This window comes from Cuculus canorus, chromosome 3 (assembly GCF_017976375.1).
Source record: "Cuculus canorus isolate bCucCan1 chromosome 3, bCucCan1.pri, whole genome shotgun sequence".
In the NCBI taxonomy this organism is placed as follows: domain Eukaryota; kingdom Metazoa; phylum Chordata; class Aves; order Cuculiformes; family Cuculidae; genus Cuculus; species Cuculus canorus.
The window spans coordinates 97,058,418-97,070,755 of NC_071403.1; the positions used below are offsets into that span (position 1 = coordinate 97,058,418).

At 44.9% G+C, this 12,338-nt stretch overlaps 2 protein-coding genes across 2 annotated transcripts in view; one reads left to right on the top strand and one right to left on the bottom strand.

Moving 5' to 3' along the window:
- Window positions 1-4,448: 4,448 nt before the first annotated feature.
- Window positions 4,449-10,583, bottom strand: TBCC (tubulin folding cofactor C). Its single transcript, XM_054061216.1, has 2 exons — window positions 6,618-10,583; window positions 4,449-5,960 (listed from the first exon to the last, which is right to left on the bottom strand). Exon 1 carries the CDS (start codon window positions 10,440-10,442, stop codon window positions 9,429-9,431), a length of 1,014 nt encoding a protein of 337 aa, XP_053917191.1. The 5' UTR covers window positions 10,443-10,583; the 3' UTR covers window positions 4,449-5,960; window positions 6,618-9,428.
- Window positions 10,584-10,589: 6 nt separating this feature from the next.
- Window positions 10,590-12,338, top strand: part of BICRAL (BICRA like chromatin remodeling complex associated protein) — a 45,064-nt gene continuing 43,315 nt past the window's right edge. The window contains exon 1 of the mRNA XM_054061215.1: window positions 10,590-10,619. The gene's annotated coding sequence lies outside the window, so the exon portion shown is untranslated. The remainder of the gene's footprint in view (window positions 10,620-12,338) is intronic.

Sequence of the window (12,338 nt, forward strand, 5' to 3'; positions counted from 1 at the left end):
TGATCTGGATCTGCAAGACGTCATTCTAATACCTTTAAGCATTTGATCCAATTTGGAGAAATGTCTGTCAACAGATGAGTGGAAATAATCCCTCATTTTACTATTTAGTAGATTTGTGCTTTCCTATGATAGGTTGCTGGGCAGAATGTGAAAACGCAGGGACATAAAAAGATCTTTGTGCCAGAAGAATATGGATCCTTAGAGGAAAAGATAGTAGGGCTCTGAGACAAAAAAGACTGCTTAAATAAAAAAATGTACTAGGTGATCCTGACTTATTCATATCTACAGCCAAAACCACCTTATCCTTTTGTGTTGACCTGAGATGACATCCTGTGGCTTATTTGTTCTGGAAGCAGATAAGCGAGTAGTTTACAGTGACCTAGAAAACCTAAGCTTCGCATTTTCTATTTACTTTCATGGCTTGTACCATCTCCAGGCCTTGACAGGATGGAAGGAGAAAGGAAAAGTCAGAGAAACTCAATAAATAAATCCCGGGCTGAAATCTAGAGATGCTTTTATAAAAAGTGAGCTGACATGAGCAGCTTACTGGATAATCACTGGGCCATGGAGAGGAGCAGGGCTGTCCAAGGAGACTGGGGAGCTTACACCAGGGATGAATTTGACCCTGCAGCTGGGGAGGGACCCTTGGGCCGTTGTCACCAATCTGTACAAGGGAGGGACCCCGGGGTCCTCAGAGTCTGCTGAGGGACTTGAAGCCTGACTCCGCTTTCACGCTCCAGTAGGCAGAAAAGGAGGGATGCATCCCCCCTCCTTCAGCAGTGACCTTCCTCTTTATGCTGCTCAGCTGTTTCAGGCAAGCATGGATGCTGGGCTTTTGTTCCTTCCACCGCTTCAGGAGTTTCACTTGCTTTGAAATATCACGCCCTGCTCCCCTCTTGCCCTGCAGAGGTTCAGAGCTATTGGGAAAGTCCTGCACTGGCTCACTATCTCTGGCCACTGCAATATAACACTAGCCTCAGGCAACCCCAAGCCATGCAAAATTAACCTGCAGGTGCATGAGGGAGTGGCTGCTAATGCCTTAGGTGAGAAAGGAGCAGGCTCAGGAGAGGGGGGTTTTGCCTTGAGTGCCCTGGGGGAGTCCTTGAGTGGCTGCCAGGGGCATGGGCAGCCCTGATGGACAGGTGAAGGCATGTGCCCAGGAGGAAGGCAAGCACGAAAAACAATACTTTAAAAACTGCACTGAAAAACAGCATTTTGATAGTCTACTGCTGTGTCGTACTGACGATGCTGCTTAGTTGCTGTTTGAGATCCTGGGATCTGGAGGTCTCTTCAGTAAAGGCAAAAGCTAGCAAGCTGCTACGTTTTCTTGCGCTGAGTAAGTAGAAGTTTTTTGTGACGGACCTTTCCTGGCCTGTCCGGGTGCTATTGCAGTGGCCTGGGGAGCAGCTGGTAATAAGGATTTTTCTTAAAGCAGCCCTTGGAGGTGAAGGATGAGCATCTAAGAGGAAAGGAGGAAGGCAATTATCCATCAGGGACCATTCTGTGTGCTTGCCATGAGGTGGATGAAAAATGCTGCTTCTTAGGAAAGACTGTTAAATATTTTTTTGCAACAAGCCATAGCATTGGAATAACATCTCTCTTGACTTTTCAGCAAAATATCCCATAACCATGCAGCACACGTTACTACATTACACAGAGTCCTCCAGGGCTCAGCTGGGAAATAAGACATAGTTCCGAAGGTGCATTTACCTGACAGCCTGAAGTTAATTCTAGATAAGTAAACCTAACACTATTTCCTTTCTTGTCAATGGTGACAGCGTGAATCTCTAGTTAAAATGAAAAAGATTTTTCTATCGGGTCTGTGAATCGTGGGTACATACAGTGAAATATGCTCTGCAGGGCAATTAATAAGTCAAGAAATAGTAAACCTGCCAAGGCAGATGTAAGCCTTGTGCTGCTCTGGATATTGTGAAGCTTATATTCAGGAGCACAGCTGGTGGTATGAATACCCATTGCCTTAATAATTTAACATGCAGATGTCCATGACAAATCTGATGCAACAAAGCCATGTCACTGTATACACTGGGGTGGTTCCTGTTAATTTGGGAATAATAATAGGGAAAGATCATGCAGCATATGCTTCAGAGCTCGTCGATCCTTCCAAATTTACTATCTTACTCCTCTTCTTAAGCAAAGCTAACAGGAGAGGTCCTAATAAATCACTCCTAAATAGTTTTTTCTGAGAGATTATCGGTGATTCACCTAATGATCATGAAGGGACACTCATGTACTTAAGACTACAGGTGATATCTTTAAAGTCATCACAGAGAGCAATGAGCACAACCAAATCATATATAAGTACTATCAATAGTTCAATACCAGCTGGGGACTTGGCACTATCACGTCAACTCAACATTTAAAGGGGATTGGTGGCAATAAATCATATGCTATGCTCTGATACATCCATTAAAAAATGAATTTAACACTTTTAAAAGTAGGGAGTTAATGCTTCTCACTTATCCCAGATACAGAGCAGATGAGTCCTGTGCAAGCTTCAGCGTGAACTGGTCAGCTGAGGGCTGTCTCAAGCAGAGAACCTAAGGAAGAAGAAGGTTATGGGGGACCACTGAGAAGTATTTTGAGGTGTGGACAGCACAGAAAAAAAAAAAAGAAAAAAAAGTTTTTACCTGGCATTTGCTTTTCTTACAAGTCTTTAACTTAGCTGGGACTTGCCTGTAATTGGGCAGACTTACTACTGCTTTTTACTTCAAATAAAAAATGTTGAAACAAACATTAAAAACATTTGTTGTACAGTCTGATGCCCAGTCCTGAACAAGCCATGATCCTTCTGTATGAGATATAAAAGGCAAATTTCATTTATATAGGTATATCCTATGTGCCTAAGCTATGGAAGTGCTCTCAGTTGGTAGTAAAGATTTCCTGGCCCAATCTTTTTTTCATGTTGCTCTGTGATACAAATATGCGGCTCTGTGATAAAGATATGGGTTCTTTTTTCTTTTCTGTCTTTAGAAGTGGTTAGATTTCATTGCAAGAATGAAGATGCCTGGTTTTAACTGTGATAGGAAGTTATTGTATTGAGATAAGAGGTTTGTTTATGCACTGTAGTTAATGGTTTGTCTTGCATTTGTAACTGTGTGATGTGTACAGGGACGCTCCTAAGGCACAGCATGATAAAATCGCTGTACTGCATTGTATGATTAACAGGTGGAGAAAAGTCTGATTAATGAGTTTTCCCCCCCCCCTACTATGTGCACAGGTAACTGTTGTTGTGGCTAGTGAGGTGCCTGCAGGTCCTGAGGCTGGAAACTGAGGCAAGTTGCTAAATTCACTGCTGGGGCTGTTGTCCACTGTGGGAAGGGTGATCTGACCCACCAGACCTCGTGGCTCTTACAGGTGTATTGTGAGGTTGTCACCATGGTTTTGCTCCGGGCAGTTCCAAGCGTCTAGTTTCAGACATCCTTACCCATAGTGTGGGTAATGTGTTCAGAAAACAGAGTTTTTCTTTGCCCCCTGAGATGCTTATTATGAGTATTTGTATTACTGAGATGCCTAGGGTGTATTGTTCATTGCTGAAAGAATAAGTTATAAATCAATGTTTGTACTTGCAGAAATGGGAGAGAAACATGTTGGGAATTGAAAGAAGCATACAAAAGGCTCACAATAGTCATTACTGCTGGAAAACATCTCAGTACAACAGATGGATCCTCAAGGAACTCAGGTAAATCATATCACAATGCAAATGGAAGTGATGAAATGCCACAATTTGCACAGATTTTTTCTTGCTATTCATATATTTTCTTTTATGTGATGAAATTGGCATTTTAGTTCAGTACAGGCTATAAGCTCTCTTGTGCAGATCCAGTGGCCATAACAGGGAAGCTGTGTAGAAAAAGAGGTCACAGTCATAAGAAGTGGGAAGAGCCCGATGGAAAGTAGTAGGTAAAGGGGCAGAGCTGAGCAGCAAAAGGATGAAGCATGAAGGAGAAAGAAAAAAAAAAAAAAAAAATGTATTTGACTGCAAACACTTCTCAAATCCAACAAGTTTGCCCTCAGATACCACTCGTGCTGGGAAAAACCCAGTTGGAAAGAAGTAGTAGGATGTATATGAAGGGTGGATAGTGGGGGAAGGATTGTACGTGTTCTCAAAGAGTCGTTCCACTATAAGAATTTTTAGCTATTTTATAAGACCTGAAGTATTTCCAGGCTAAAGCACTGATCCTGATTTACATACAGCTACCGCTTAAATAGGAAGAAACTTTTTGTAAAAAACCCAAACAAAATAAAACCAAAAAACCTCATCAACTTTAATAAAAGAGTTCAAGCCATCGAAATTACAATGCATAAAAGTGTGTGAGAAATTGTCTTACACGCTTATTTCTTACCTGATTTTTAGACACAAATAGAGCCCCCAACAGAATCTATTTAAATAAAAGAGGGATGGATAAAGAGAGAAGGCAAATAACTCCATTTTTGTTCCTGGTATTCAGAGAAGCAGGTGCAGACAGAGGGAGATGCCTGGTCTGCAGCAGGGACCGAGGAGGTTCGGCCCTCTTGGCACAGACTCCAGGTGAGATGGTGGCCTCACTGGAAGCATCAGCAAAGGTCTCAGCGACTTCCCTGGAGTTGAGTTTTGGTCTGGGCTCCCTCTCACAGCCTCAATAAATGCTGGCATGCAAAGCTCTGTGTGGTGCTGAAGAATTGTCTCAGTTTTCTTCTATGTCTTCAATGCACTGTATCTTTGCATAGAACTATTTTATTTCATTCACAGACACATACGAGCTTTAAAATGTTGAGTGACAGCACTGTGGTGAACTAAGGATGTCTCACTGGCTTTAAAGATTTTGGTAAAACTGTCAAGCAGGAGGAGGGCTGTTCAACCAGACTGTCTTTCAAAAATGTTTAAACAAAGAGTTTGCTCTCCTGACCCCTGTGAAAAATGGTTCCACACCTCAATGTCCTGCACAGTTTTTATAAACATTCAGCCAGTTAGCCTTCTGTCCAGAGCCAATTTGTACCTAGTTTATGGTTCTGATGTGTCTGTTATGCTCACGATGTCTTCACAACCCTGTACCTGGCAGGCATTTATTTTCAGGCCCTTCTGATACCGAGCATAGCTAATGTCTTTAGGGTATGTATTTTCTAAAGAGGTTCTTTGGTTATTACGGTGGCAATGAGACACAAACCAGAGCTAGAGTTCTTCAGGAGACTTTGTCGGCTTGTGGCTTTGTGCAGGTTACATGACTGGCCACTGTGCAGGTCACACTGACAGAGGCAAAGCAGTGCTGGTCATGCTCTTAGCTGGTTGGGGAATTACTGTCCCTGAACATGCTCATTCAATGGGCTCCTTTGAATAGTTTTCTCCCTTTCATCATGTTTTTAGTCCTCCTTCTTGCTACTAAGCAAAGTGTAGCCTGAAAACAGCTTGCTTTCACAGCCATCCGGACTGTTTCTGCCCTCCCTGTAACATGACTGTGAGCCTGACGTTACCTGCTAAGTCGTGAAACCTCGCTCAGCTTGTGCAAAGCCTCGCAAACAAAGTACTTCTTCCCTTGTGGATCTCTGGGGAAGGGGAATTTGCAAGCTCTCCCTAGCTGGTTAAACACAAAGCTATCCTGTCTTCTGGCCTGAAAGAGGCTGCCAGGCATTTTCTTCATGTCAGCATTGCTTGTTGCTCTGAGGGAAGAAACCAAGCATGTGTCGCCCTCCTTTCTCCAAGCTGCGATTAGCAGAGAGACAAAGCAGCTCTGACCAGGCTGCCATTGCAGGTCTCCTTGACCCAGAAGACAGCCTGGCACATCCCCTCAAATCAGCATGCACTCTGCCCAGCTTTCCCTCTGAATATTTCTTAGTCCCAAGCTTCGGAAGGGGAATTCAGGAGCCCGGCCACTCGCCACTGGCAACTCAGTGCACATCGTGACACTCTCTTTAAGGGAGCTTTGCTTCACTGTGATGTATGAGATGCTCCATCATCAAGTCATCTAGAGACAAAATAGCACAAAATTCCTCACTTGCTGAAATTGGACACTCTCAGTAAAATTACTTCATCACTTCCATACTTAAGATATATTTTTGACCTCTTGAACAAACAGCTGAAGGCTCACTTGTGGATAGGAAGCTATTCTAATGCCTTGTCAGCTGAGGCAAAAGGTAAAGAAATAGGATGAAGTTACAAATACTGTGGACTAGACTTTAGTCTTTCTGTGTTTAGCACATGCTCTGTGAGTGGTACTAACGAAATAACCTAAACAGCTCTATAATCTAGACCTGCCAACATCTTATTTCCAAAAAATTAGTTTGAGAGTGTATCAACATAAAAAGAAACTTTTCCATCTAGGGAAACAGATGGTAAGTAAGGCCAAGAGATTAGTTTAAGACAGAGCTGAAATTTTTTAAATACAGATTGTATACACCCAACTATCCTGTAAAACATTGTATACATACACACATACATACTTATTCCTACCATGCTTTTGAATACTTTTGTAGAAATTTAATGGGTATATAGTTTTCAATACAAATGAGTTATTACTTTCCATAGATTTAACTGGAAAATGTATTCTCAAAGGAATAACTGTACTTTTGGGATATCAACTAATATTTTTCTCACTCGCATGGGATTTTAGTTTTTTTTCTACCTGCAAGGGTTTGCAGAACACTGGGGGTGTAGCACAGGTGAGTAACACGAGCTCTGCACTGGTGTTGCCAGGAGGAAGTATTTCTTCTGGGATGTGCGGATGGCAGCCTGATAGTGCTTATGCCAATTGTGACTTCCTTTTCTGTATGTAATAAAATATATGTATGTAATATGTATGTATGTAATAAAAAATACTATAAATAGTGTTGTTAAAATAACTAATGGGATAGAAATGCTTAGGTGTTTCTCTTCCAGACCTGAAGAAGTTGCCCTTTCTGTACTGATAGAGCCTATGAATACGCTACCAAAACTTTTCTAGTCCATAACTTATCTTCACACATTACTATTAACATAACATTCTTCTGTTGCAAAAAGTTTAGAATTTCTCCTACTATGACTTTACATTAGGAAATTAGTATTTAAAAGGTGCATGGAAAGATACAACTCTGTGTGTGCATATACATATGTCTGAAGGTACATGTTTAGAACTGTAAATCACATATTAAGTATTTGCTGGACCAAACTCGGGTTGAATATTTTTGTCTTGTGTCCTGCTCAAGACCAAGATTCAATTACCTGTTTTGTATTATAAAGGTAATAAATCTTTAAGAGAAAGTAATTGTCTGGAACGTCTTTAGCAGCCTCCTCTTAAGTCACGTTCCTGTTACCTAACAATTTTGGTTTGATGAAAGTAAAATATTACTTTGAGGGAGGGGAAAACATTGGAAACTGGAGTGTCAATAACTGACCTCTGAAAAATGTCATTAAGAAAGCATTTTCTGACTGAAACTGAAGCCTATATTTCCTTGTTTTGACTCATGCTGTGTCTATTCAGCCAATAGTGCATGCTATGGACCAACAGCTAATACAGGAATGCTCTTACACGCCACTTTGAAGTGTGCTGAAAAGCATACAGCTCAAACTGCTACAGACTAGTAGTAGGATCTCAGTTTCTAGATTTGCCATTGTCCACCAACATAGTAAGTAAATGCTTACAGCTTCTGGCTAGCAGAACAAAGGCTTTTCTGTAATTTTGTATAGGCTGAATAGTTTGCAGTCCCAGGGACCAGAGGATGCTAAGGGAATTGTTTTGTCATACTCGAATATGTGGGGCAGAAAGATTAACTACAAGATCAGGGTCTATACTAAGATAGATGTGTTAAAATTAAGATACTCAAGAGCCTCATCTGATCATATCCCTTTAACAACATGTATTATGTACCTTAAAGCAAGACTAAGGGTGTTTTCTTTAAATAATTTTATGTCAGTGCAAAGAAGAATCATTAGTAAGGGGATAACTGAAATGATTAGAAAATATATTTGAAATGCAAAATCCAAGTCAGTCAAACGTATACATTAAAGGTAGTAAACAAAATTGAAAGTCATGAAGAACATACAAAAATCCCATTTTTTCACCTTTTAAATTAAAAATGATGAAACAAATTATATAAAAAGTTTCTGCTCAAAACAGTCAAATACTCAAGTGATGTTTCAAGTACGTCTCATAGCAATCATGCAGTTTTTGATGGTTCAGTTAGTATTCACTTTCTGTTAAAGGCACGTATATGATGACAGGGCAGCTTTAAAATACAACTGCAGGCAGATTCTTAAGCCAAGATAAACAATGTTTTCTTGTAAAGCATCACAAGCTAAGGAGTGGTTTTGGAAACCTAGAACTACTATGTACAGACAGTGGTCACCTTGCCACTAATAGGGCATTATAAAAAAATTGTATTCCATATCGCTGCCCCTTTTTTTTTATTATTTAGGAGTGAATAAATGGGACTTGAGTAACTGTGCACTTTATGCAAGATAACATGCAATTTTGGAAATGGAATTACAGCACTTCATCTTACCATTTTACTGACTCCCTCTGTCAACACTGCACTTAAGCAGCAGCAGGGTATGGTAAACTAAGATCACAGCACTATAAAGCCTAATGTCTGTTAGACAGATGAAACAGCTGAATGTCCACCTCTCCCCTTAAGTTTCAGACACTTGGCTTCTGCAACACTAATCTGCACGTACTGTATGCTCCCAAAAGCACATCCAAAGCACTCATTTTGTTCATCTCAAGTTAAAATGGCTTACAGGAGGGGCATTCTCTCGCATGTTTTTGGTTTGTGAAGGCTTAACATTCTTACAGTTTCTATAAGTTTACTAATTGCATCCATCAATAATATATTAGGAGATCATTAAATGTTCTTTAGGAGACTCTCCTCCTTCTGACTTATAACTTGGAGAAAAAGAAGCCTAAGTAAAGACAACTCGCAGATTTTCTTGTCCCCATTACCTCACAACAGTCCTCTCCCACACCTTGCCATTAGATATAGTGGACCGTCGTCTGCAACTTGAGAAGAGCAAAAGTGAGAAATCTGGTATCTGATCTTTCCATTCCATACAACTTCTACTACGTGTGGCTAACATGGATTTTGCCAGGGTAAGTGAAAGCAGCACAACAGCTCTAACAGAGGTTCACTGTTGTTATTTCTGGACTGGTGCCCCTCTCCCCACCTCAATTTGAAAAACTTGGCCACGAGGTACTGCAGTAGTTGGCAAATTCCACAGTGATACATAAAAGTTACAGCAGCAACTTGTGTGAGAACAGTAAACTATATCTGACTGTTAGTTTTCCATTAAGAGAATCCAGCCAGATATCGTAATGCACAATCTAACTACCAAATGGAATCATTTAATGGCATTTAAATACCGAAGGGAATCACTTAATGGCATATCGGGGATGAAGTCCCAGTTTATGAGTCTGCGTGCGTCCAGCCAGGGTTTCTGGCTCAGCCCTGAGCCGCCTCTGCGGTCAGTCCCAGGAGCTGATCCTCTCCTGCTCGGGGATCACACTCCAGTTGGGAGAAGGCTGGTCGGTCGCCAGCCAGTCGAAGTCATCCACCAGGTTCCAGTTGTTCCTGCCCCTGTCTAAGCCAGACGCCTCGAAATCCCTCTCGATGCCGGGGTAGCTCCAGCAGTAGGGAGCGAAGGAGACGGCGGTGCAGCCCTCGATGACGGCGCGGCTGGTGACCTGCACGTAGAAGCGCGTGTCGCGGGTGCGGTGGGTGCGGAGCTGCTGGCAGGCGAGCACCAGGAGGCAGTCGCTGCAGTCGTCCACCAGCACGGAGGTGGAGACGGGCCCGCAGAGCAGCGTGCAGCCGTGGCAGCCCCGCACCCGCAGCGCGTTGGCGTTGCCGCGGAGCCGCACCCGGCAGCCCCGCAGCTCGCTCAGCTCCACGTCGCGCTGCAGCAGCTCGGAGGGACCCAGCTCCAGCTCCTCCGCCTCGGCGCCGCTGAACCCGCACTGCGGGGTCCCGCACGGCTCCCCCTCCTCGGCGGCTGCGGGACGGGCGGGCTCGGCGCGGCGCGGCTCCTCCTTGCCCACGGCCGCTTCTTTCTTGAGGGTTCGGAAAGCGAATTTCTTCTTGGGCTGCAGCTCCTGCCGCCGCGCCGCCAGGCCCCCCTGCAGCCGCGCCACCTCCTCCTGCCCTTTGCGCACCTCGTAGGGCGCCAGGAACAGCACGCTCTCGGTCAGCAGCTTCTGCAGCCCCTGCAGCCGGGCGCTCGCCTCCTCCAGCCGCCCCGCCGCCAGCAGCGCCTCCACCGCCTCCCGCTCCCGGGAGAAGGCGGACAGCAGGAACTCGCTCTGCTCCTCCTTCACCGCCTGCGCCTCCTTCTTCTGCCGCTGCTGCTCCACGCCCCGCAGCCTCTCCGCTTCCCGGCGCTGCAGCCGCTCCGGCGGCGCCGCGAGACGCAGCGGAGACGCGAAGGGAGCTGCCCCCCACTCCTCCTCTCCGCTTGCCGGTGCCTCTCCCGCCGACTCCATCTTTCGCCCCCGGTCACCAAGCGGGGCGCCGATTGGCTGGCGGCAGCCCCAGCTGCGCCGCCGCGGCCGATTGGCAGGCTCGGAGACTCCCGGTGGGAGGGGAGAGAGGATGGGAGCGCGGGGAGGGAGGGGTCTCCCGTGGTTTTTAAAGGGGCCGGCGCCTCTCTGCGGGATGGGGTGAGTTTCTCGGCGGCAGGTGCCGTGCTCCGCGTTATTCCCGCTTCCCAAATTAGCAGCTGGGGTAGAAATAGCGCCTTGCCCTCTGTTCCCACTCGGCGCGCCTGCGTGGCCGCGCGCTTCTTCCCTCCCTTCTCCTTCCCTCCTTCCCCTTCCCCATCCTTCTTCCCCACCCCCCTTGTCTCAGCCCCGGGAGGGCGGCGGCTACCGGCACCCCCGGGACCCGCAGAGCCGTCTCCAGGGTGGCAGCGTTTTCTCCACCTGCTAAACTCGAAGCCGTAGTCCCCGTTGGGTGCCGGGCTGCCCCGGGGCCGGGGTGGGCGGAGCGGCTGCTGCCGGCGCCCTCGGGTGCGGCGCTGGAACAAACCTTCTAGCTGGTTCCTTTTCTGCGGCGCCGTGGTTATGAAAGGGGCTGTCGGTGCTTGCAGGGAGCCGCAAAGGTGCTGCTGATCGGAGAATCGCTCGTTTATAAAAGACCTTTGAGATCATCGAGCCCAACCGTGCCCGCCCACTACTAAACTATATCCCTAAGTAATTAGTCTCCCCTTCTTTTAAATACCTCCAGGGATGGGGAATCAATCACCTCCCTGGGCAGCCTCTGCCAGTGTTTCAAAGAGCCATAAGATCCTTAGGTTGGAAAAGACCTTTGAGATCATCAGCTCCAACCAGACCTGCCCGCTACTAAGCCATATCCTTAAATCTACCCACCTTTTAAACTATCTCCAGGGATGGGGACTCCACGGCAGCTTGTGCCAGTGTTTGATAACCCTTTTGCTGAAGTAAATCTTCCCTCATGTCCAGTCAGAACCTCCCTTGGTGCAGCTTGATGCCCTTACTTCTCACCCTACTAAAAAGTTACTGTTATTATTAAGGAATATTTACTTACACTAAAGTAGAGCTAAGTTCCATCTAAGTAGTTGTATTTTTTTGAGAGTTCGACAGAATGTCCCTCTGATAGCATGTTCTCTTTCAAGCAGCGTTTTTCTAGACACTGTTCATTCTTTGGAGACGATAATGTCTGATGTGAAGTATGACTGGTGCTGAACAGATGTCTCTTACTCTGTAACCACCTCTGTTTGGTGTCTTTCTGAAATGCAAGGTCAGGCAGAGAGCTGGAGCCAGCTCTAAAGTTGCAAGAGTTTTGACTGTTGTGAAGTTCATAACAACATTCAAATTAGTCCTTGGAAAGTAACAGAATATGTATAATATTTCTGGGATAATTTATACATGTGTGTAGGTGGGAAATATATTCTGTCCCAGCTCTTGTTCTGCTGCACACAATGGATGGTGATCACTCCTTCATGTTGCCCAGGCCTCATGAAGGCTGCTTGCTTCTAAAACTCCAAGTCTAAGAGAGTTTATTTGTTGGTACTTTCGGTATTACTGCCAAAGGGACCATTTTTCTTCTTAGCTGCCTATCCAAAGAGAGTTGGGTTCTTGAGAGCAAACAGGAGTGTGGTGCCTTTGGATAGTTATATGCCTTACGAGGAGGGCTGGCTGAGAAGTCTAAAGAAATGTGGCGAGGAAGACTTTGCACATTAAACTCATTAAACTTTGAAAATTAGGAAATGTGTTTTAAGTTAAGTTTGCAGCAGGAACCAGAAATGAAGCCCATCTAGCTGGGAAGTAGAAAAGTGACTGTCCTTCTCATATATTCTTTGGAGAACTGCTTTTCTGTTTTGTAGAACATTAATAATTGCACATATTAAACACAAAGCA

Bases quoted from the DNA above. Each gene is read 5' to 3' on its own strand.
- TBCC (XM_054061216.1), bottom strand. From the start codon at position 10,442: ATGGAGTCGGCGGGAGAGGCACCGGCAAGCGGAGAGGAGGAGTGGGGG.